At 34.9% G+C, this 24356-nt stretch overlaps 1 protein-coding gene across 1 annotated transcript in view; it reads left to right on the top strand.

Moving 5' to 3' along the window:
* The window catches only part of LOC137394186 (protein lin-9 homolog), a 30379-nt gene extending 6296 nt beyond the window's left edge, over positions 1-24083 (top strand). Inside the window, exons 3-11 of the mRNA XM_068080938.1 lie at positions 605-836; positions 1364-1489; positions 5151-5314; positions 10622-10763; positions 14059-14161; positions 17422-17645; positions 18379-18640; positions 19099-19193; positions 23524-24083. Of these exons, the coding sequence (XP_067937039.1) occupies positions 605-836; positions 1364-1489; positions 5151-5314; positions 10622-10763; positions 14059-14161; positions 17422-17645; positions 18379-18640; positions 19099-19193; positions 23524-23629 (1454 nt within the window). The 3' untranslated portion in view covers positions 23630-24083. The remainder of the gene's footprint in view (positions 1-604; positions 837-1363; positions 1490-5150; positions 5315-10621; positions 10764-14058; positions 14162-17421; positions 17646-18378; positions 18641-19098; positions 19194-23523) is intronic.
* The last annotated feature ends 273 nt before the right edge of the window (positions 24084-24356 follow it).

The raw sequence follows: 24356 nt of genomic DNA, 5'->3' as shown, positions 1-24356 counted from the left end.
GTTCAATATACACTGATATTGGCAGACAAATGTACCATCCATATAATATCCATCAGGTATGCAATTTAGGCAATTTTTAGAAAATTTAAAAATTCAGAAAATTAGATTCAGGTTTTTATTTTTTCAAATGTATTCAATTATCATGTCGCATCTCCTTTTATTAGTGCCTTTTCTGGAAGTTATTGAAGATATTGATCTCAATCAAACTGAATACTTGAGATGAAGCTACGTTTACATACAATAAGCATCAAGCTTTGCGAGGACGTTAGTGTGATCTGCAACAAAAAGTGTGCAAATGAAATTGTTCAAATTGTTTGTGCATTGTGCTAGTTGACATCTCACAAAATTTTGATTGATTTTCTGTTTAAATTTTAGAATTTCATCGCGAATCCTCTAAATTTTATAACCCAACTTCCATCTACTAAGCATATGGCATGACTATACAACCCTTTAGTATAATTGATATTATTGTTGCTTAGATGTTTTTTTGTAATATTTAACAAATTGCTGTACCATTTATTACTATTTTAATATAATATAATAATAATATTGAATATTTTCTACAAGTGGTAATAGTTCATTTTATTGCTAATATTTTATGCAGATGGTATTGCAAGTGCTAGAAAGAGACCCAGTCGTAATGTCAAACGTAATCGTCGTATCACTCAGCAGGATGCTAAATCAGAATCACCCAGAAAGCAGGCAAAACCAGCTCCTATTCTCAAGAGTGAAAAAGAAATAGCTCAAAGCAATGGTTTGAGGCTAAAGAACATATTGAAGTTGCCCAAAGCCCATAAATGGGTGTGCTATGAGTGGTTCTATTCAACCCTTGATCAGTAGGTGCTTATAACTCACTGGCTGCTAATCTCTTTCTCTACCATATTTAACAGCTTCTTTACAAGTTTTCAGTTGTTCACTTCAGAAACAAATACTAGCATATAATTATGGAGCAGTCGGTTTTTACCAAGCCCTTGTGACTTTAGCTTTGTGAAGTCAGAGTTGTGTTGTGTTCTAGTCTTGTGTTATGTTCTTGCCAACATTTTGTAAACAGTTCAAGACATGAAGGGAGTTTGTGACTTGTTCGCCGAATGCTTTTTTATGGAATTTAGGTGTTGAGATATGAACTGGTCAAAAATATATCACACATTGTTGATCATTACTAGTTACAAAGAACAAAATTAAAAAAAGTTTTTCACATTTTCATCACTAAAAAAAGAGCGGCTAACTCTACGTCTCCTATCTTAATTAATTCTATGCCTCATATTTTATCACAGTTCCTAAACTTGTGATGTCGGGTCTGTTTTGCTGAACAGAACAGGTCACAAATTTATCTTATTAATTGGCTCTAGCTGATTTTCTGCAGGGCGCTTCTTCTTGGTGGAAACGATTTTCAAGCAGTACTGAGGGAAAACTTTCCTGACCTCGGCACCGAGCTCATGCGGAAGTCGGAGTGGAATAAGATACGCCGATTAATGGGTAAACCAAGAAGGTCAGTGATGTGATTTGTTCTTATTTGACACCGAAAATGCTTCTTGATTGTCACCCTTAGGCCGTTTCTGAGCATAGGATGTCAATTTCTTGGATTGATTAATTTTAATGTACTTTCATAAAGCGAGCGGCTTCTTATGTTCATGTACAGTCATACTTCAACTTACGAGCTTAATGCGTTCCGAGACTGAGCTCGTATGTCAATTTACTCGCATGTTGGTGCAATTTATTTATATATAGAACATGTAAATATATATTGATTGGTTTCCATACTCTAAAAAAAGCAAATAAAACACTCAAAACAAGATATTGTAACAGAAAGAACATGTTGGTTATTGTCCTTACGTAGTACATGCTTTCAAAAGGCAACAAATAAAAAATAATGCAAGGAAATGTGATTAATTAAAATGTAAAATTAAACACATACAATAGCAGTTATTCGTTTTGCAAAAATAAATTATTTTCAAGAAAACGATCGTAACTGCTACTCTCAATATGGACGAGGAAGACGTTTTAGGTCATTTAGATTCTGATATTTGCCAGGGAGGGAGATATAAGTTATCCTTTGTTACAACATTTGACTTTGATAAATTTGGATTTTATCAAAGTGTTAAAAGACAAACTTAGAAGCAAACCTAAAAGCAAACTTTCATTTTCAACTAAACGTAATTAAAATTTCTTCGGCGTTCATAGTTTGAAGTTTCTCGCTGGTTAGCGAGAAATTTTTCCTTTTTATTCGCTTTCACGACTACTGGCCGTTTTAAGATAAACCTATCTAAGGACGTTTGTCTTTGTCGCCCTTGCAACATGTTGCGATTAGGACGAACACAGGTGTCGTCACAAATGGTTAATGCACGACCACTAGCCAGCTGGTCCGAATGTCTATTAAACAGTTTGGATAGATAGCGCCGGCCTTTTCACATAGCATCGTGTCAGTTACGCTGTCACCGGCCAATTGTTTGTCCAATGCCATCAGCGGTCGTGAAGATCGCTGCACCGTTTTAAAACTATGGTTTAAAACGGTGCAGCGAAACTAAGTTAAACTTTGCAAACTAAATGCCCTGAATATAATCCTTCTGTTTGATAATTATGAATGTATTTCTGTCATATTGCCGAGTTAGCTCAATCACGCATACACATTTCGCATATTTTTCAATATTTTTTCCGTTTAATATCAATTGTTATCATTTGCTTTTTCTTTATCTTTCATTTTACTGGCAAACTTTCGGTCTACGCACAGTACGTTTAATTCACATGATTCTGCGCAGAAAATCGTGCACAAAGAAAACACGGTACAACAGTATAACCTGAGCAGTTGAAAAATACAGAGTGATGCTGTTCTCATAAAACACCTCCGGCATACTTGGCAACTGACTCAAGTGCTCGTATCTCAAACATGGCTCGTATGTTAGTGCTAAAACTTGCTTAAAAGCTGGCTCGTATCTCAAGTTTCTCGTAAGTTGGAGCACTCGTAAGTTGAAGTATTACTGTAATGTCATTTGCTTTTCTTTGCCGATAATCCTAGGTTTTTCTGGCCAACCAAGATATAAAACCACATGTCAACATGAGCTCAACCACATGTGCAAGTGGTTGACTACTGCGGGAATCCATTGGCCAGCTAAACCATTTCCTACACGTTTACCTCCTAGCTGGCCTAACCTTTTTTATAACATGAACAGAAATTATTTTTAATACTTTAAAATTCTTTGTGACATATACAACCAAATAATGCTTCTTAATAAAAAACAATACATTGCAGAATACCCATCAGATAATAACAGCCACATTCATTTCTTATTATTATGCTTAGCAAATCACTCACACACAAAATCATAACATCTTTTGAAGTAGTATTTCTTAGAACCTTGAGCGTGAATACAAGTGTTTTGGTTAAAATGATGATATGACATGGTTAAAACCATGAAAAACACCAAAATTCCTTGTGGTAATAATATGAGCAAACACCCATGTGCTCATATATCCTAGCTTTGAAGTTGCCAGTCTGGTCTCATAACTAGATAGATCACTGTGATATCACAGTTAGTGAGTCAATATTAATTTGACGAAGTCTCTCCTCTCTCCTCTCGAAGTCAACCTGATAACTTGGTTTTGGATCTATGGATGCTTTCATATTTGGCTTTCCATAACAGTCATATGGCTTTATCTGTATACGATGGGTAGTGACCCTTATAACTTGTAGTCTAGCCTCATTTGGGCACTAAAAAAAACTTTCTCTATGGCTAAGTATCAATATAGCAATGCTGCCGGAAATGTAGTACCTCAGCTTTGACTTAAAAAATTATTGATGGAGGGCGTTGGCATACATGAAGGCATCCAATCTTTATAAAGCGTTGTGACCTGGGAAGTCTAAACTTCCATCTGTATGAGCGTCTAGTTTTTCTCTGTAAATGCATATTGCAATACAATAAATCATTTGCTGGATTCGTGTCATCTTATTTCATAAGTATTTTTGAACAAACTAAATAAACAGTAAAATGCAGATCATAGATCAGTACCTAAAATAAATCAACATGTTGAAAAAGATTTTTAGATGTTTAAATCAATTTTGATGATAAGAAAATTAATATAGCTAGCAAACGATATGAACTAAATTTGAATTTTTCATGGCTGTTTTTCTGGCTCACGCTTGGCCTAACGCATGTTGCTGGCAGAAGTCTCCAAAGCTTAAGCCTTCGTTATTACAACAAAAGGTGCTGTTCACTAGGACATGGTAGCTATATATTAGGTACAGCTGCTTTGCATTCAACATTTAACCTGAACATAAATTTAAAAGAAAAGTAATGTTTGAATTACATATCCTTCATGAGAAATTGTTTCATCTTACACAGTTGAATCAATGATGTTGCAGCGATACTGATCATAGTTAACAAAACATTCTGGTCTGAAGTACTAAAATCACAACTGAATGCATGGGCTGACCTTAAAGTTAACAACTGTGTTTCTCAAGTATAAGTTTATAAATTGATTAAATGAACCAATTAACAATGAAAATATGTTTCACATTAGTAATATATACCTACCACAGTCATACGTTGCTAGTCTATAATTAAGAATCTGCTGGTTAGGTTTTCACGTCAATCTTCTGTACATGCCGGGTAAAGCTGACTAAGATTTCACAAATACCGAAAGACAAGTCTTATTTCGTGTTCCTCATTAGTTATTGGTTGGTGTTTACAGCAGCAACGTAGCTTGCGCGGCTCAGCTTGCGGATTGCGATACCAATAACCTCTTTGACACAAATTTGAAATATTTTCTTGGAAAATTTGCCAGAATACATGACGCTTGCATGAATAAGAATTTCCTATGGGCAATGTTTAGGTAGTCAAATTTTGAATGGACAATTAGCTAATCAAACACAAAACTGAGCAATTCACAATAAGTATACATGTATAGCAACACAACCGTTTCTGATTGATAGTTTGCAAAATCATGAATCTTTCCAACGACTCGAAAATGTTGATCAAACCCCAGTTTGTAATGTTATCTACTACGGTTGACGCATTAATATTTTGTGCCACTAGTAATCCTTGGTTGTGAACCATTGGGCACAGACATTGTTTTATTGAATCTTTCAGCATGTGTCACTATCATCTTCAGCAGATGTTCGACAGTTTTTAGTTGCTAATGTTATGTTCCGGTAGGTGTTCAGCGGCATTCTTCCAAGAAGAGCGAAACAACCTTGAGCAGCGGAGACAGAAAATACGGCTGATACAACAGCGAAAAATGACAGAGCTTTCCGAGGCTGACATGAAGGACTTGCCGGATCAGATACCTCTGCCTCTAGTCATTGGCACAGGTGTCACAGGTAACTATTTATCAGCGAGGTCTTTCAGCCATGCTATCTTTGAAACTTAGGCTAAAGCTAATCATAGCATTTTTATTTCCTCATGTGTACATTTGTTGCTGTGACATTTATAGTCGCACGCATTTTGCAATATTTTCTATACATCGGAACCTCTACTTATGAAAGACTCTACACACGAAATTTGCAAGTTACAGCACATCATTTGTTAGAAATTTTGCTTCGACCTATGAAAGATATTTGTAGATAAGAAAAGCCAAAAGCCCTTTCATAATTTTAGCCGTTGGTTTGTTTCATGACTTGACCAGTTTGTTTTTTTGTTTGTTTCGTGTCTTGGCCCATTTGTTTCTTTGTTTGTTTCGTGTCTTGGCCCGTTTGCTTCTCATGATACGACATACAATGCTACCCAGTTTCCTTTTCCATCTTAAGTCAGTAAACAACAAATGTTTTGTTTTTGTTCGTTATGTAATTTGAAATTATCATTTATCACATACATAATAAAACAACCTTCGCTTTTAGCAAATCAATTTCTGTGTGATGATATACAATCATGTCTCAACATACATGTACAAACTTCATGTTTCTCTCATAAATCAAACCAATCTTTCTGTATAAATTAACTACCGTACTTTTCGGACTATAAACCGCACCCCTATATAAGCCGCATCTGCTTAATTTTCCAAAAAACCGATAATAAAACAATACATAGGCCGCACCTTTGTATAGGCCGCAGACCTCAGGACAGTGCTTTTTAACCTGGCAGCAACTTTGCTGTTTAAAACGGAAAAGTGTCTAACGGCACTGTTTCATATTAACCGACGCTTTTTAATCTAGTGCCTAACGGAACAGTACCGTAAGGCATTGTTTCGTATTTTCTTTCACCGCTAGAGGCGCACTAACCGGAGATTCTTGTTAATGAGCCCTAGCGGTAAAAAAAGCCACAAAATAGCCGCACCCTTATATAAGCTGCATGGCTCAAATCATCAGAAAAGAGTAGTGGCTAATAGTCCGAAAAGTACGGTAAATACAAATTTATTCATTTTCACCCACTGGAAATATTACCTAAAACAGGATATTACCATAAAAAAACTCTAGGAAAACCACCTAAAACAGGATATTACCATAAAAAAAAGAAGTTGAGCTCTTACATTACACTAAACTTTATTCTTTTTTACTTTTTCCGGCTCGGGTCTTTTTGCGTCGCTTTTTTACTTGACTCTGTTTCACCTTCCCTTTTAGCCGGCTTTTTAAATCTTTTTTCAAATGAAAAAGACTGAGCGATGTTGTTATCGAAAGCTGCCTCTCGCATACTTGGCCACTTAGCTGCGACCACTCAATGACCGTCTCATATGATTGTATCTCAAATTTGTCTTGTATCTCAAGGCAAAAATTTGCTCAGATTTTTATTTGTATCGTAAATTTATCGCATGTTGGAACACTTGTATGTCGAGGTATGGCTGTAGCTTTCCAGCCATACCAGTTTTCCATGGCTTTCTACTTACATTCTTAAAGTATTTATTCTGAGCAAAACAAAACTAAGACAACAGTACAACACTTACCTCTTTTGGCCGCTTCCCAGTTCCCGCGGTCTTCGCTTAGCCTAGTCTAGACAGCCAAATATACACAAACAGATATACTTTTCATAATTTTTATTTGTTATTTCTCTGTTCTTCTGTTCATGTGTACTTGTTCTATTGATTCTGTGGGAATTTAAATGTATATTTGTTATAGGTTTTAACCATTGCATCTATTTGAAAATAATACTAATGTTATATCTGAACTTTTTGGGGGCTTGGAACGGGCTTGGTGCATTTATGTGGTGAAATCAGTTTCTACTTGCGAAATTGTCTACATATGAAATAACTTTCGGAATGAATTACTTCTCTAAGTTTTAAAAGTTCCACTGCACTAAGCTTTGTTTTTAACAATTGCTTGGGTAAAACTATCTTAGCAGTTTGGTAAGAATGTGGCAGTTGCAAAAATAATATATGTTAAAAATATCCACCTTGTTTACATGCTTGCGGTCAGTCTATCTTTTTGTGTACGCATGTTATTTTATGTACCAACGGAAGTCAACAAAAACCAAGATATCAATAATTTCAACCTGCCTCATTTACGAACATTTACTACCAAAAACCTCTATTTGAATGCCACCTTTATTTGAACGCCACCTTTACATTCTATGATTTTTACGAACCCATAATAGAAAGTGATCAGTAGAAAATGGTCCACAAAATAGTACTAATAATGTCTCGATTATATCAATAAAAATTATTTTGTTCATAGTTTTTGTTCGGGTTCCGGTGTCCATTTTCCAACTCAAATGCTTGTGGTTGTTCTTAAAAACTTTGACACCAATGCCATAGAAATAATAACTGTATCAGGCTAATAGTATTTCTTTGTTTAACCCAAGTTCTGACCAAGCCGATCTAATCGGCTTTTCGGCCGAATTTGATTTTGACCAAGCCGATCAAATCGGCTGTTACAATATTGCTCTATATTGTTTCTGATTAGCTCAAATTTGTCAGTTTCCCGAATCATAGCAGAGGAAACAAAACAAAGAAACGCTTTCAGTTGGAGTCGTTGTGATAATATCCGTTTTACTCATTTTGCAAAAAGAAATTATTTTCAAGAAAACGATCGTAACTGCTACTCTCAATATGGACGAGGAAGACGTTTTAGGTCATTTAGATTCTGATAGCAGTGATTTTGAGGCCGACCAGTCTAATGATGATTACTCCGAAAGCTCTTCTGAATAAGATGATGATGAATGTAAGTAAAATCATTTAGCTTTTTATTCGTTGGTGTTCGTAATTCATTAGAGTGTTAGTCACAGTCGCACTAGTAATTAGACATCAAACTGAAGTTTCAACATGTAGTCAGTCACACGAAAGTTGATCTAGAGCTGATTTTTCTGAGCAGAATAAATTTTCATTACTGTGAGAGGGTTAGATTAGATCACGTTTATGTGTCAGCCTGTAAAAATAAATAAAATAATTTGTTGTTACATTTATTATACATGTCATTGTCACGACTGATAATAATAGAGCTAGTATCCTGTATGAGTGAACAAATATTGAAGCAGCTGGTATGTAGCCTCAATATTCTCTTGTTCTTGTAATTGTTTTATCAACAAATTCCTGGTCTACGGGTTGTTGTAATCAATGTTGCAATGCTTGTCTTCTTTTTCTAGCTGTAACTCCAGTTGTTGATGCTCTACAAGGTGCCAGAGTGGGAGCTCGAGGCCAGAGATCCGGCAGAGAGAGACAAGCTGTACATGGCTAGCAGGCAGCTGTGCAATCTGATGCTGGCTGGAGTGAGGTTACTGCAGATGTGATTGAGGGCGGGAGCTATGAGCTTGCTGATGATGTGCCAGATTTTACAGTGTGGCAACCTGGTTCCACAAACATATCCGATGATTGTGTTACCCCTCTCCAGTTCTTCGAGCTATTCATCGCAACCGCTTTGATTTCAACTATGCTGGTGTGCAGCATGCAAAATAGGCTGTCATTTAGACTGCTATGAGATATTTACTCATAAGCTGTGATTACTTTAATTAAATTATTTTTAATTATATTATTATATTATATTTTTATAATATAAAATTATATTGTATTATATAGCATATTATTGTATTATCAATATTGATTAGTAATAATATTAAGTTACTGTAATTTTCTGTTTGCGTTCATCTTGTGCAGTTTGTACAGTCAAATATTATTAATTTGTTTTCTCTCCTTTTTTTTGATTTTGTCGGTTTAGAATAAAACTGCAATAAACTGAAAAATAATGAAGATAATTCTTAGAAATTTTGTGTAGATGTTCTTAACACTTAGTTTTGCTGGATAATGTAAAAACACTTTTGAGAGAAGGACACTACCTTTGCTTACAACTCCTGAAACATTAGAAAAACTTTATGAAATTGTCTCCCCGTGATTTATGGTCAAAGATGGTGGATGTAATGAGCATCTACAACTTAGATTATTGTGTAGTTAGATTCTTCACTTTGTTAGCTTTCAGAAAATGTATGCATTATCCAGGTTTGGTTTATAGCATTTAGATTTCTTGGGGATTAGCCACTTGCCTCAATTATCCCTGAAATAACGGTCATTTGAGAAATTTTTATGGTCGGTACTTGGGTTAACACGGTCTTGATACTTCGACATGTGTAAAAACAGTTTAGCAATTATGAAGGAATTTGTTCAGCTATTTTCAGGCTAACTTTTTAACATTATTTTCGCGAAAAGTTTTCCAAATAGCAACGTGTAAAAGTTTTTACTTTGCTGACAAAGTTGTTTGGGCGCTAATATCGACTAGTTCTGCAGTGAGGAACAAGAGCTGAGGTCAGCAGAGACTGTGGAAGACATTGAACAGCCAGAAGAAGTTAAAATGATTCCATATGAAAGCAACAATCAGAACGTCACCTGTCGAGCAAACGACTCAAATATTTTTGTTTCAAAATGTTAATTTTGGTTTTTGCATTTATTATAATTATGGTTTGTTTATGTCACTGGTTCTTCTCTAGAGATTTGTAGCAGTTGATAGATTATCATAATATAACTTTCAAGTTTGCAGACTTATAGCATATTTGATAGTATCAGAGTGGTTATCTTAACTCAGCTTACAATGGATCAACGCTCATAACTCCTTTTCTATTGCACATTAAAAGCCTGTCTTAGCTGCAAACTGTAGCGGACATATCAATGAGTGCAATGAGCTTTAAACATTTTAAAAATATAGTTATAAAATAAAAATATGCCTTCGAATTTAAAATGAAACAAAAAACTTTGAAGCTCCAACAAATTGCAACGAAAGCTATAAGATCGGTAAAGCTATAATAGGTAAATTGCAAGCAATAGATATCAACTGATAGAGATATTTCTCAGCTTCCTAATGCATTTTTATTTAGAGATCTACAACAAGTTGGAGGTAAGTGATAGCAGATTGATCGCACACAAAAAAGGGTTACTGTGGCTCAGCTCAAATGAGAGTGCATAATATAGGCGGCATTCGCTTCGCCTGTAAAAGGATTAAATTTAGCTTTACAAAATTCTGGCAAGCTATTTGAAAATTACAATGCCACCCTGTATTTGAATGTCACCTCTAATAAAACGCCACTACAGGGGAAGTTTTGAAAAATTGAGTGCCATGACATTCAAATAGAGGTTTTACAGTATATGTTATAAGGTACATACATACATTGTATATAGATGGTATTGTTGGAAAAAACCAATTTGCATGCCAACAACCTCGCCTACTATCAGTATTTCTTACATCATTTACTGTTCATTTGTTGTCGTGTTTGAACAGCGCTGCTGAGAAGCCCTCAGGATGGGCTCTATGCTGGCACCATCGACGCTGTTGACACAATGAACAACACATACAGAATAACATTTGATAGGGCAGGTCTGGGCACACATACAGTACCTGACTACGAAGTGCTCTCTAACAGGTAGGCAAGCCTCCTATCTATAATGCATAGAGAATGTTTATGGCAGAAACTGAGCTTTGCGCCTTCTACAACCAAAGAGCTTATGAGAGTAATTTTAGACCAAACTGATCAATCGACTTTGATAGCTTCATCTATATAGATGGAAGGCTGATAGAACAAGTACTTAGCTCAAGAATTATATGTTATGAGAGGCACATCTTAAACTTCATAAAACTCTTGTTAAAGCTTTTGAGTTGTTTCAAGGGGAGTGCCAGCTTCTTAGGCCTAATCTCAATCACGTGCAGTAAGATGTCTTCATAAACATAAAGCTTTTCGTTCGCATAGCTTGGCTATATGTTGATCGATTCATACTAAACCTTTCATTATACAGCGGACCCTATCATGCGACATTAATTATATGTCATTAATATGTCATACAGAAAGGTATAGAAACTCATAGTAGTTAGTGTATCTAATCCAAACACCCCTATTGTAAAAACCTTAAAGGTTGACTTGCAACAAAATTCACATTGCAAAATATGCGGAAAGGTGATTACAAGCTCTTAAAAGCTAAAAAGCGAACCGAAAATCGCCGTAGAACGAGACCGCCGTAGTTTGGATTCCCTTTCCAAAATGGCTCAAATGTGATGTAGTTGTGAGAGATGATTTCTGTTTACACTTTCATGCAATCTTATTCGTCGAAATATTTTCACAAATATACTTCACGCATTCAATAAAACTATGTCTATTGTTATTACGCGTCAGTTTTATCATCATTGTAATGCCGCCACTTTTAGCAGTGATATCTTATAACTTACCGTAAAAATTCATTAAACATTTTAACCTTACCTCGAAAGAGTACATATCATTGTCTGATAATCATGACGAGCCTGTTGGTCATCTGTGATAATCGAAAAGTGCTGCAAAAATTATTTGCGAAGTATTGGGTCACATGATCAGATTACGACTTGACGATTGAATAATTTTGAAACAAAACTAAAGTAGCGAGCATCTATATTTGATACGGGGTCTTTGGTACAACTCGAAGTGTTTGTCATAAACTAGTGCTACGATAAGTTTTATATTGAGCTTTTTATTGGCCTTTCAGTTCACGTGAGAACATACGTGACAAGATGATAACCAAATTTCGTGGTTACGTCATCGAAATAAAGAGATTCCAATCTATGGCGGCTTTTCGTTTTTGAGCTTTTAAAAGCTTGTAATCACATTTCCACATATTTGGCACTTACAACACAACAGAGTAAGACATGGTGAATCTTTTGATACCAAATAACTGTAATGTGAATTTTGTTGCAAGTCAACCTTTAAAGTTATGTATATATATATATGCATACTGTATATGTTAAAAATCAGCATCAAAATAGTATATTAACTTCAGTAACTTAACATTTATAGTAAATATTATATTAAACGCTAGAAAGCACAATAAATTCGATAGATTTCACTCACTGTAAAAACCGTAAAAGAGGAACGTCATAACCTGTGATGCACTGTACCCTCCTCTTACAGTCGATCCCGGTCGTTACGACATCCCTGTTTGAGGGTTTTTCACCTTACGATCTTGCACAAGTGAAACGATATCGAATTTATTGGGCATTCTAGTGTTTAATATAATATTTACTATAAATTTTAAGTTACCATGGTTAATATACTATTTTGATGCTGATTTTTACTAGGTACTGTAGGTATGTAACATTTTGATGTTTTTTTAACGGTTGGGGTGTTTGCATTAGATTATTACTATGGGTTTCTACACCCCTCTATACGACATTTTCGCCTTACTATCTCAGCACTAGAACGAATTAATGTCGATGGTGGGGTTAACTGTAATTGTTTAAAACTATAACTTCCGTGAAGACTAAGCCTGTCATAGTAACAGTTAAAAAAAGGCGATATTACTCCTGAACTTAAGACAAGGGATCATAAAAGCCATAAACAAACATCTTTGAATCATTTTTTGAAGAAGGCTGAAGTAGTGTAGTAGTTATTGAGAGGAAGGAGTAAAAATAGTGGTAAGAGTTGAAAACCTGAAATGAGCAAAGATTAAAAAACTGGCCATAATAATTAATGATAAATTTAAAAAAATCATGAATAAAAATAAAGTGTAGATATAAATAAATGTCAGCGAGTCCTGTTAATTTAAAGTTCATTTAAACTACTGTATGGTAGACGATTTCTATATCTCCATCGTTCAACTATTCTTCTCAATTCCTCAGTTTTAATGTAATGGCAATGTCTCAACTGCCCGTTTTATCGATTAATAATTCATAAAGTTTTTCACGTAATTTTGTTTTACATTGATTTTTACATATTTATACATTGAATTTGTTTTAATACAACATGGCTACATTGTTTGATACAATGCTACATTGCAACGCCATTGCAATGTAATTAAAATGTCACTGCCATTGTAATTATGTGTGAACACGAGATAAGAAGCACTCATGTTGGCTGTCATTCTAATACATTTCTCCCTAGTAGTTGCTATGCTACGTTGTTATGGCTGCACAAAATGACAGATAATTATAACGCAAGGTCAACAAGGATTCCAACAATGTCTGCATCGTATTTAAGCGTCCCACTTTAATTTTTGTTGTAAAATTACACCCATTGGTTTGTGTGTATCATCTTGAGGAGCGTGCCTGCAAAAAAGTTTTCTTTTACATAAGTAAGAAATTAAAAAAATTGTGCCAAAAATTTGCTATTCTAGGAAGTCATACATTTAAAACTTATTAAGGTATGCTCTGCTTTTATGAATAAGTAACGTGAACAAATAGTTTTTAGAAAATCGAGTTCGAAAAATGAGGCTTTAATGCAATTGTGTAGCATCACAGCCAGTTGATATTTTGCAAACGCTGATCAAACTGATAAAGCTGATTTGGTTGAAATTACACAAAAATATTCAAACCATGATGTTATCTGTTTCTGTTAGTGCAATAATATCTTGTGCTAACCTTTAACTCTCCTCCTGTCGGTCGAATTTATAGCTGCGCTATTACCTGAAATTCCCTTCTCATGGTTTATGGAAACATTTGTTTTTTACTGAATTGAAAAGCAAACAAATTATGGATTCAATCAACTGGAAATTTTTATGGTAGCTTGCCAATATATGCACCAAAAATATTTAAAATTTAGCTAAATTTTAATGCACCAACATAGAAATCAATTAACTAACTTATGATCCGGTTGAAAAGTTCATTTCACTTTTGGAAATAGTTTATATGCTTTAATAATGCTTTTAACCATTAACAATTGCTAAAGCAAGTCTTAAGTGTTGTAGTATTCTGTCCCGTAGGCTGCAAGATACAATACCCCTATCCTCATTCCAACACAGAATTCGTCCTGCACGATACACCGGCACAATATCTCCTCCTCACAGAAGTAGTCATCTCCAACTGGTGAGTGTCCCTGGAAAGTGAAGTTAGTTTCAAGCCTATTAAGTTGATTACGATCACATTTCATTTATGTACTACCTGAATGCCCGGAGTTGCAGGTGGAGTAAAAAGATGTTGCGCAAAAAATTCATTATGAATAAACATATACAACATTCATCATTCTAACTTTTAAATGAAGGTGTTTGTTTATTTCTGTGTGCGCTACAAGTTTAATTAAGTTTATGCTATATATATATATATATATATTTATAGCATTTTGGGGCAGTCTGGGCACATTTTTTCTAGTATTTCATGCGTGGTAGCTGAAGATTGGCTACGATGATCTTGTAGCCTGTGTTGCAATTCGTTGGAGCTTTAAAGTTTTTAATTTCATTTTAATTGGAAGGCATAGTTTTATTTTATAATTCTATTTAACAATGTTCCATAGCAGCTCATTGCACTCATCGATGTTTGCTACAGTTTGCAGCCAAAACTTAATTTTTATGTGCGATAGAACAAGAGTTACGAGCTTCGACTCATTGTAAGCTGAGTTCAGATTACCGCAAATAATATGCTATAAATCTGCAAATTTATAAGGTTGATAATAATCTATTGAATGCTACAAGTATATATTTAAGAACAATTGACACAAACCATAACTATAATACATGCAGAAACAAAAATTAACATTTTAAAACAAATATTGACATTTTTAGAACAAAAATATTAGCATCGTAGGCTCAGCCAGTTGCGTTGCAATTGTTGCTTCTGTTTGGAACCATTTCATATTTTTCCGGCTGTTCAATAATTTCCACAATGCCTTCTGACCTCAACCCGTTTTCTGCACAGTTGAGCTGGTTGATATTAGCGTCCAAACAATTTTTTAGCAGAGAAAAACTTTTGCGATGCCATTTTGAATAGAAACTTCTAGCGCAAATAAAGAGAAACCTCGTTTAATCAAAATGGCTTCAAAATATTAGCCTCAAAATATGTAGTAACACATTTTTCATCATAAATGCGGAAACTTTTTCCCATATCCATTGAAGTATCAAGGCTGCGTTAAAGAAGGAACTACTATTAGCCCTTATACAATTACTAGATGTTTCTGTCGTGTTGCAATCAAAGTTTTTAACGAAAAAACCTAAAGACTTTGAGTTGGAGAACAGACTTCGAACATGAACAGAAACAATGAACGAATTAATTGTTATCGATGTAATTGAGTCATTGTTGGTACGGTTTTGTGGACACTTTTCCATAAAAATTTATCACTTGCTATTGTGGGTTCGTAAAGATTAAGAATGTCAAATAGTACCAGTCAAATAGAAAGGGCGTTCAAATATAAGTGGCGTTCAATTAAAGGGTGCCATTGTAAATCAACCCTTTTCCCGTAGTGGCACTCAAATAAAGGTTGCACTCAAATAGAGGTGGCATTCAAATAAAGGTGGCACTCAAATAGAGGTGGCATTCAAATAAAGGTGGCGTTCAAATACAGGTTTTACGGAATGTTTGGAAATTTATTCTAGCAGTATAAGTAGCAAATTTTTTTCAGATTGCAAAGAATTGAAACTAAAATTGTTTTCATATATTATTTGTTGATTAGTAAAACCAAGCAACAATTACATTTATTACAATTCCCTGCTGGCTGCACCCAGAATATTTTACTGTACTTATTCAACTCCTTGTGAGCTTAAAGCTTGTGACGACATGAAGCATGATATGTAGCAAACCTTCACATGTTCTTGCTTAAAATTCTCATTTCTCAAACTCATTCTCAAACTGTCCAACTTCATTTGCTAAGATTCTCCGAGACAATAAATCTCTGAATCAATATTGTTTTACTGTTAATAACGAATATGAAAAGTTGTATTTTAGCTCTATAACTAATGTTGTAGTCGAGTTACAGAGGTAAAATAATATCCCACCTTTTAAGGACAGATTTTCGTATACAAATATAGCAAGCTGCCTGTCATGTATTGGTAGCAACTGGTTTATATATCAAGTGCTTGGCAGTTGGGTCAGATGAAAAACACATGCAGTTACTGTACTTTTCGGACTATTAGCTGCTACTTTTTTCTGATATTTTGAGCCATGCGGCTTGTTTAGAGGGTGCAGCCATTCTGTGGTTTTTTTCTTTCACCGCTAGGGCGCATTAACTGGAATCTTCAGTTAGTGCTCCTCTAGTGGTGAAATAAAAACCGAAACAATGCCTAGCGGTACTGTTCCTTTAGGCACTAGGTTAAAAAGCGTTGGTTAATACGGAACAGTGCCTAACGGCACTGTTCCATATTAACCAGCAAAGTTATTGCCATGTTAAAAAGCACTGTCATGAGTTGTGCGACCTATACAAAAAGTGCAGCCTATGTATTGTTTTATTATCGTTTTTGGAAATAAAGCAGATGCGGCTTATATAGGGTGCGGTTAATAGTCTGAAAAGTACGGTAGTTGCCAGGTATCTGTCCACCTTTTTCTGCTATTCTTTTGCCTTCATTATAGTTGAATGCGATTTCCTATGTAAGGTCGAATTTTTACATTGTAGATAAGAAACTTAGCCCTTTTGCTACCAAATTAATTTCCTTTCCAGGACATACCGTAATTTCATATTTGGTAAAACCTAATATTTGACAAGGCCGCATATAAATTGTCATAACTTTTGAACAACACGGTCTATAAAAAGATGTTTCAATATCAAATTTATCAGCATAAGATTTTAGCCAAAAATGTGTTGCAGAATAAGCTCTGACACTTGTTGGTCATTCACACTACGACCATGGGTATGTCTGATTTGGACAATCAATATTATTACAGCTTACGGCAATATTATTACCGCTAAAAATAGAGTAATCACTCTCAGTAGTACTGTTATTCAATGAAAATCGCTCATATTCCATAAATCTAAAATTAGATGAACCTTTGAAGCTGTAATCCGTCTGACATGACAGGCCATTGCTAAAAAGAAATTGCGATCAAAAATTAAGTTTTTGCGAAGTGAAACTTCGCTTAGGATTAATTGTAAACATATTTTCTATTCGCTCAACACATGCAGATAATTGTTTACCTTTTGTTTTAATACGGATACAATAGGCTAATTAATTAACTATTGACTAATCAGAAACGTTTTCTATGAAGCCTACTAAAGCCACACCATAATGCTCTTGCCCATACACAAATGCTTTGCCAAGCCATATTACGCGAATGAGTACGTAGCGAAAGAGTTAACACATGTATTGTAATCCTGGCAACAGTTTAGGCTGTCATAGCATGTAGAAAGCTGATCCATGTTATAGGATAATGACCCGTTGCTTGGATTCGCCCCACTTCACTCGCGCCTTCTCGGTGACCAGTCAGGGACCATTGGGGGATTTCCAGTCAAGTTCCTTGTGCAGGTCACCAAACTTTCCAAGTCACTTTCCATCAAACGTGAGAAAGTTGATGAACTGAAATCAATGAATGCCAAAGCAGAAAAATTTCAATCTTATTTAGAACCCCTTTCTGTAGAATTTCAAAAGAGGTAAGGAGTCTCCTCGCTAATCTTTTTGTTTGCTTTTCTTGTTTGTGGTTTGTGCTCCACGAATTCTTAACATGTGCCTGTCATCAAGTATGCTTGTCATCAAGTATGCCTGGCATCAAGTATGCTTGTCATCAAGTATGCCTGTCATCAAGTATGCTTGTCATCAAGTATGCCTGTCATCAAGTATGCCTGTCATCAAGTATGCTTGTCATCAAGTATGCCTGTCATCAAGTATGCCTGTCATCAAGTATGCTTGTCATCAAGTATGCCTGTCATCAAGTATGCCTGTCATCAAGTATGCTTGTCATCAAATATGCTTGTCATCAAGTATGCCTGTCATCAAGTATGCCTGTCATCAAGTATGCCTGCCTTCACGTATGCCTGTCATCAAGTATGCCTGTCATCAAGTATGCCTGTCATCAAGTATGCTTGTCATCAAATATGCTTGTCATCAAGTATGCCTGTCATCAAGTATGCCTGTCATCAAGTATGCCTGCCTTCACGTATGCCTGTCATCAAGTATGCCTGTCATCAAGTATGCCTGTCATCAAGTATGCCTGTCATCAAGTATGCCTGCCTTCACGTATGCCTGTCATCAAGTATGCCTGTCATCAAGATCTTTAAATCCTCTATCAAGCAGAAACTTGACAGAGGATTTCATTAATATTCAAATCGTATCTATCAGTTGATACCAATTAGAGGTAGTTTAAAGATACTTTTTCATTTCATCTAGGTATGCCTATGATATACTAGAATTAGAAGAGATAAATCGGCGTCTGGAAGAACAACTGTCAGCTGTTCAGATCTATAGCCACGAGCTGTCAATGGAACAAGGGGTTGATGGGGCAGACACATCACAGGAAACGAGGCATGGTTGTGATTTAGAGGCTAAGGCCATGTTTGAACGGCGCATGGAAGACCTCAAATGCACGATTCAGTCGCCTAGTATGGCCGCACTCATTACCAAACTAACAGCCATGCTGTTACAACTTAAGGTAGGCTCAGGCTTGGACTCCAAGACAGTCGTAAAACTTAGATTTGCATTCAGCACTTACATATTTTTCTTTCAGGGTAAAATTGCTGGTCTGTTCATGCTTGCTCTGGTTAAACCATACTGCAGCGAACTTGTTGGCATAAACACCACAATTATACTGCCACATTCTTTATCGGTAGTACACAACTCAAATTCAGGTTCTATTATTTTTATGATAATGTTTTGCTTGCTAACTAGCGAGAGAGAGCCACATTTGCTAGCCAGTTGTGATATACATATAGCTACAAAAGCTACTTGGTTTCAACTAACTAGAGCTTAACTACGAGGTGCAAGCTAGCAATATATAGACTTGAGTGGATACCTAGATTGATTTTTTGCCCAATGTAGCCAGTCTCTAAGTCTAATTACAACGAGCTAATTTGTATTAATTCTCAATTAAATATATTTTACTTATTTCAGGCTGTCAGCGAGGGAGATGTCAATGCGCTTGACTTGCGATCTATACAGAATGCACTAGAAGGTATCAGACTCTCTACAGATTCAACTAATAGCAGGTCTGTTTCTAAATTTAGTTCAGTAGTTTGATAGTTTTATCTCATCTCACCGCCATGATCATGCCTGGTTTGCAATTACCATAAAACCTTTATTTGAACGCCATGGCCTTCTATTTTTCGACCCTTCCCTTTGGGCGGGCCCTTATGAGAGGTGACGTTCACATAAGGGGTGACGTTGTATTTGTCAAATATCTCATCGGAATGTTGAGAAGACAAATTTAACACTTTCACAGGCAATTCGAATGTTGCCTATATTTTGCACTTTCCTTCGGGCCGTGCGACATCAACCCTTTTGGATACAAGAAATTTGCTAACTTACCTCCAACTTGTATTAGATCTCTAAATAAATATGCACGAGAAAGCTTATACATGTCTCTACCACTTGGTATCTATTGCTTGCAATTAACCTGCAATGATCTTATAGCCTGAGTGGCAATTTTTCGGAGCTTTTCAAGTTTTTTATTCATTTTAAATTTGAAGGCATATTTCATTTTATAATTATATTCAACAATGTTGCATAAAAGCTCATTGCACTCATCGGTATGTTTGCTACAGTTTGCAGCCAAAACTGTTTTTTTATGTTTGGTAGAACAGGAGTTACAAGCGTCGATCCGTTGTAAGCTGAGTTCACGTTACCGCAATCATGCTATCAAATAATATGCTATAAAACTACAAATTTATAAGTTTTGTAATAATCTATCAAATGCTACAAATATATATTTAAGAACAAGTGGCATAAACAAACCACAATTATAATACATGCAGCAACAAAAATTAACATTTTAAAAACAAATATTAACATTTTTAAAACAAAAATATTGCGTCATTTGCTCTACCAGTTGCATTCTGATTTTTGTTCTGTTTGGAACCATTTCATATTCTTCTGGTTCAATACTTTCCACGGTGTCTTCTGACCTCAACCCACCTACTGAACAGCTGAGCTAGTGGATATGAGCATCCAAACAATTTTTTAGCAGAGCAAAACTTTTACACGTTGCCCATTGTAATAGACATTTCTACACAAATTAAGAGAATCTGCGTGTAATCAAAATGGCCTCAAAATATGTAGTAGCACAGATTCCATTGTGAATGCGAAAAGTTTTTTCACGTACATCGAAGTATCAAGATCGCGTTTAAAAATGAACTACTGATGGAGTTATTAATTATTTCTATGGTGTTGCAGTCAAAGTTTCTGACGAAAAAACTTGAAGACTTGGAGTTGAAAAACGGAATTTGATATGAACAGAAACTGTGAACAAATGAATTTTTATTGATGTAGTCGAATTATTATTAGTACGGTTTAGTGGACTCATTTTTACTGATCAATTGCTATTAAGGGTTCGTAAAGATTAATAATGGCAAATAGTGATGCTCAAATAAAGGTCGCATTCAAATACTGGTTTTACAGTAATTGCAGTAGTGATTGAGTATTGGCGCGTTTGCATTGCATAAGTGTACCCAAGGTCTTGTCATCGGAGGAAATGTGTTGAACCCTACTATCGAGTAGGGCTCACGCTATCCAAATGATTTACCAAGGATTGGCATGATTACAACATTTACCAAGGATTGGCATGATTACAACATTTACCAAGGATTGGCATGATTACAACATTTACCAAGGATTGGCATTATTACAACATTTACTAAGGATTGGCATGATTACAACATTTACCAAGGATTGACATGATTACAACATTTACCAAGGATTGGCATTATTACAACATTTACTAAGGATTGGCATGATTACAACATTTACCAAGGATTGGCATTATTACAACATTTACTAAGGATTGGCATGATTACAACATTTACCAAGGATTGGCATTATTACAACATTTACCAAGGATTGGCATTATTACAACATTTACCAAGGATTGGCATGATTACAACATTTACCAAGGATTGGCATTATTACAACATTTACTAAGGATTGGCATGATTACAACATTTACCAAGGATTGGCATGATTACAACATTTACCAAGGATTGGCATTATTACAACATTTACCAAGGATTGGCATTATTACAACATTTACCAAGGATTGGCATGATTACAACATTTACCAAGGATTGGCATTATTACAACATTTACTAAGGATTGGCATGATTACAACATTTACCAAGGATTGGCATTATTACAACATTTACTAAGGATTGGCATGATTACAACATTTACCAAGGATTGGCATGATTACAACATTTACCAAGGATTGGCATTATTACAACATTTGCGATTTAATTCAGAAGTATTTATCACTTACTACTTGGTGGCTATTTAAACCTATATTGCAATACACTTTTTCTGTAAAAAATCTAATATTTGAAAGAAATTGTTCGCGGTAGTAATGAAATCCATGGCAGATTTTATGAACGTCTCAGGTAAACTGAAACTGCATATTATGCAATGTGCATTATAAACCCATACCAAGTAAATACTCATACCAATATAAACCATACCTTTGCAAGCAGGAAAAAATCTAACCTATCATTCATTTTCTTTGCAGTCGGTAAAACTGAAATGCTAGTAGCTACAGCAATAGTAATAAATTTTTACTGTTTTCGGATTTTCTGTCAGCTGATATTATTCAAGCAATAACTAGCCATGACAGTTGCTCACATATCCCTTGAGATGCATTAAAATATTCATGAGTAAATTAATTTTTTTTTTCTCAATGGTACAATATCCGAACTGCGTTTTTGATATTTTTTTAATTATGTTGGATTACACATATAGAATTTATCCAGTATTTCCTCAACAGTTGCATGATTGTAGTAGATTGATGTGATGCAAACCATGTAAATTGGAAATAGTTTTTTCCAAGTGGTAGTCATATATCATGATGGTTTTAGTCTGGCAAACATGGATTTCTGTTACTGCAAGTAGGACTTACTGTTGGCTCATTATAAACATTGATATTGTGAATTGTGTTCATTTTGTGGTTTGATTTGAGAACAAACTATATCATTATTTCGCTACGATGTGTGCTCATTGGATATGCAAAAGTCACTCCATAAAACATTCTTTTAATTATTCCAACACATTAAGCGGTAATGTAGATTCTACATGTTTGATGAATCGCAAAAATTAAATATTGAAATAGATCATTATGACAGGAAACGGATAGCTGGGCTCCAATAAGATTCGGGAAGAAGAATAAGCTTCGTTTGAAAATGCATCATACAAACTTTGGTTTACTTAAAGTTAGCATTTTCAGTAACTTCGTGGTTAGGGTGTTTGAATCTGTGCCAGAAACATGAGCTAAGAACCTTAGGTGACATGATAGTTTAAGTTTACAAGAACATTTGTTTATATGAACATGAGTTTATATGAACATGAGTTTATATGAACGTGAGTTTGCAAGAACATGAGTTTATATGAACATGTGTTTATATGAACGTGAGTTTATATGAACGTGAGTTTATATGAACGTGAGTTTATATGAACGTGAGTTTATATGAACGTGAGTTTATATGAACGTGAGTTTATATGAACATGAGTTTATGTGAACATAACTTTACAGTATATGAACATGAGTTTACAAGAACATGAGTTTATATGAACATGAGTTTATATGAACATGAGTTTATATGAACATGAGTTTGCAAGAACATAAGTTTTTAAGAGCGTGAGTTTACAAGAACATGAATTTACAAGAACATGAATTTACAAGAGCATGAATTTACAAGAACATGAGTTTTTAAGAACATGAGTTTACAAGAATATGAGTTTGCAAGGACATGAGTTTGCAAGAACATGAGTTTACAAGAACATGAATTTACAAGAATATGAATTTACAAGAACATGAATTTACAGGAATATGAGTTTACAAGAACATGAGTTTACAAGAACATAAATTTACAAGAACATGAATTTACAGGAACATGAGTTTACAAGAAAATGAATTTACAAGAACATAAGTCGATAAGAACATGAGTTCACAAGAACATAAGTTGATAAGAACATGAGTTCACAAGAACATGATATCGTTTAAATGAGTAACCTTTCTCGTAGTAGACTTCTCTGAATCATGTTTTAACACGTGTGTGCTCTAAACTGTTTCCTGATTGAGATAACTGTTGAAGGCCAACAACAGTCGGTGGGTGAACTAGAGCTTCAAGTTTGTTCATTCTGCATGTCTCTTACATTGTCAAGCTGTATGCAAAGAATGAATCATTACAAGATGAAGAGCTCATTGTTAGGGTCAATAGCTGTTAAAGAAGAGCGTAGTGTTTGTGTTGAAAATACTAGTTTTCAAGGCATGATGAACCTGTGTTATACTCAATTGTGTCTGTCTGGTATTGATCTCATTCATGTGAATCACCATTTTAGTTGCTTCAGGAACAATGTAGAAGTGCACGTAAATCACATTCAGAGCTGTCTCACTCAAATGGGCAACCTCCACGCATTTACCTCATCTGCTGATCGATATTTGTAGCAACTGTAAGGATGCTAATTGTATAGCGTAGTACTTTATTTATTTTTTTCATTGAATATTTTTAAAGCGGTTTTTATGAGCTTTTTGCAAAGATAGATTGTAATATAAAAGTAGCATCTATAAAAGGGCTTTCGACTTGCGGCAGTTTTCATGCTATAAAAATTGTTCTACTTGAAAGTTTTCTTAACATGTATAGCACAATTTTTCGTCACATACCTTGAGCTTTTATCAATGATTTTGAATTCGATACCTTCATTTTCTGCTCACTTTGGAGTGCAATTTTATTGTCATTTTTATTATCTTATTTATGAATGTACAGCCCTGACTCAATAGTACCATTCAATATTATACTCTAATTGTTAGATACAAAATTTTTAAAAGTGCACTAGTTTTTATTGTTTGCTGTCATTTTTAATGTTCACGAGTTGTTCATCGGTAATAAATGATCTGCTTAATATAAATAAGATCTTTTATGATTATTGTAGTTTCTTGCAATCATTTCTTCTAGTAACTTTTGATTTTCTCTAGTGGTTCTTAATCTAATCTAGTAGTTGCATACCTCATCTCGTAGCACTATATCTCATCTAGTACCATTATATCTTATCTAGTAATACTATATCCTAACTAGTGCTGGGACGATATCAAAAATTAGTTTCGGTACGATATGATAACGTAGTCAACAAATATATCGAAATATCGGTTATGTTATTAGGAGTTGTCTTACCTG

Source organism: Watersipora subatra, chromosome 1, assembly GCF_963576615.1.
Source record: "Watersipora subatra chromosome 1, tzWatSuba1.1, whole genome shotgun sequence".
NCBI classification, from domain to species: domain Eukaryota; kingdom Metazoa; phylum Bryozoa; class Gymnolaemata; order Cheilostomatida; family Watersiporidae; genus Watersipora; species Watersipora subatra.
The sequence above is the reverse complement of the archived record's forward strand: the minus strand, read 5'-3'. Positions and strand labels throughout refer to the sequence as shown.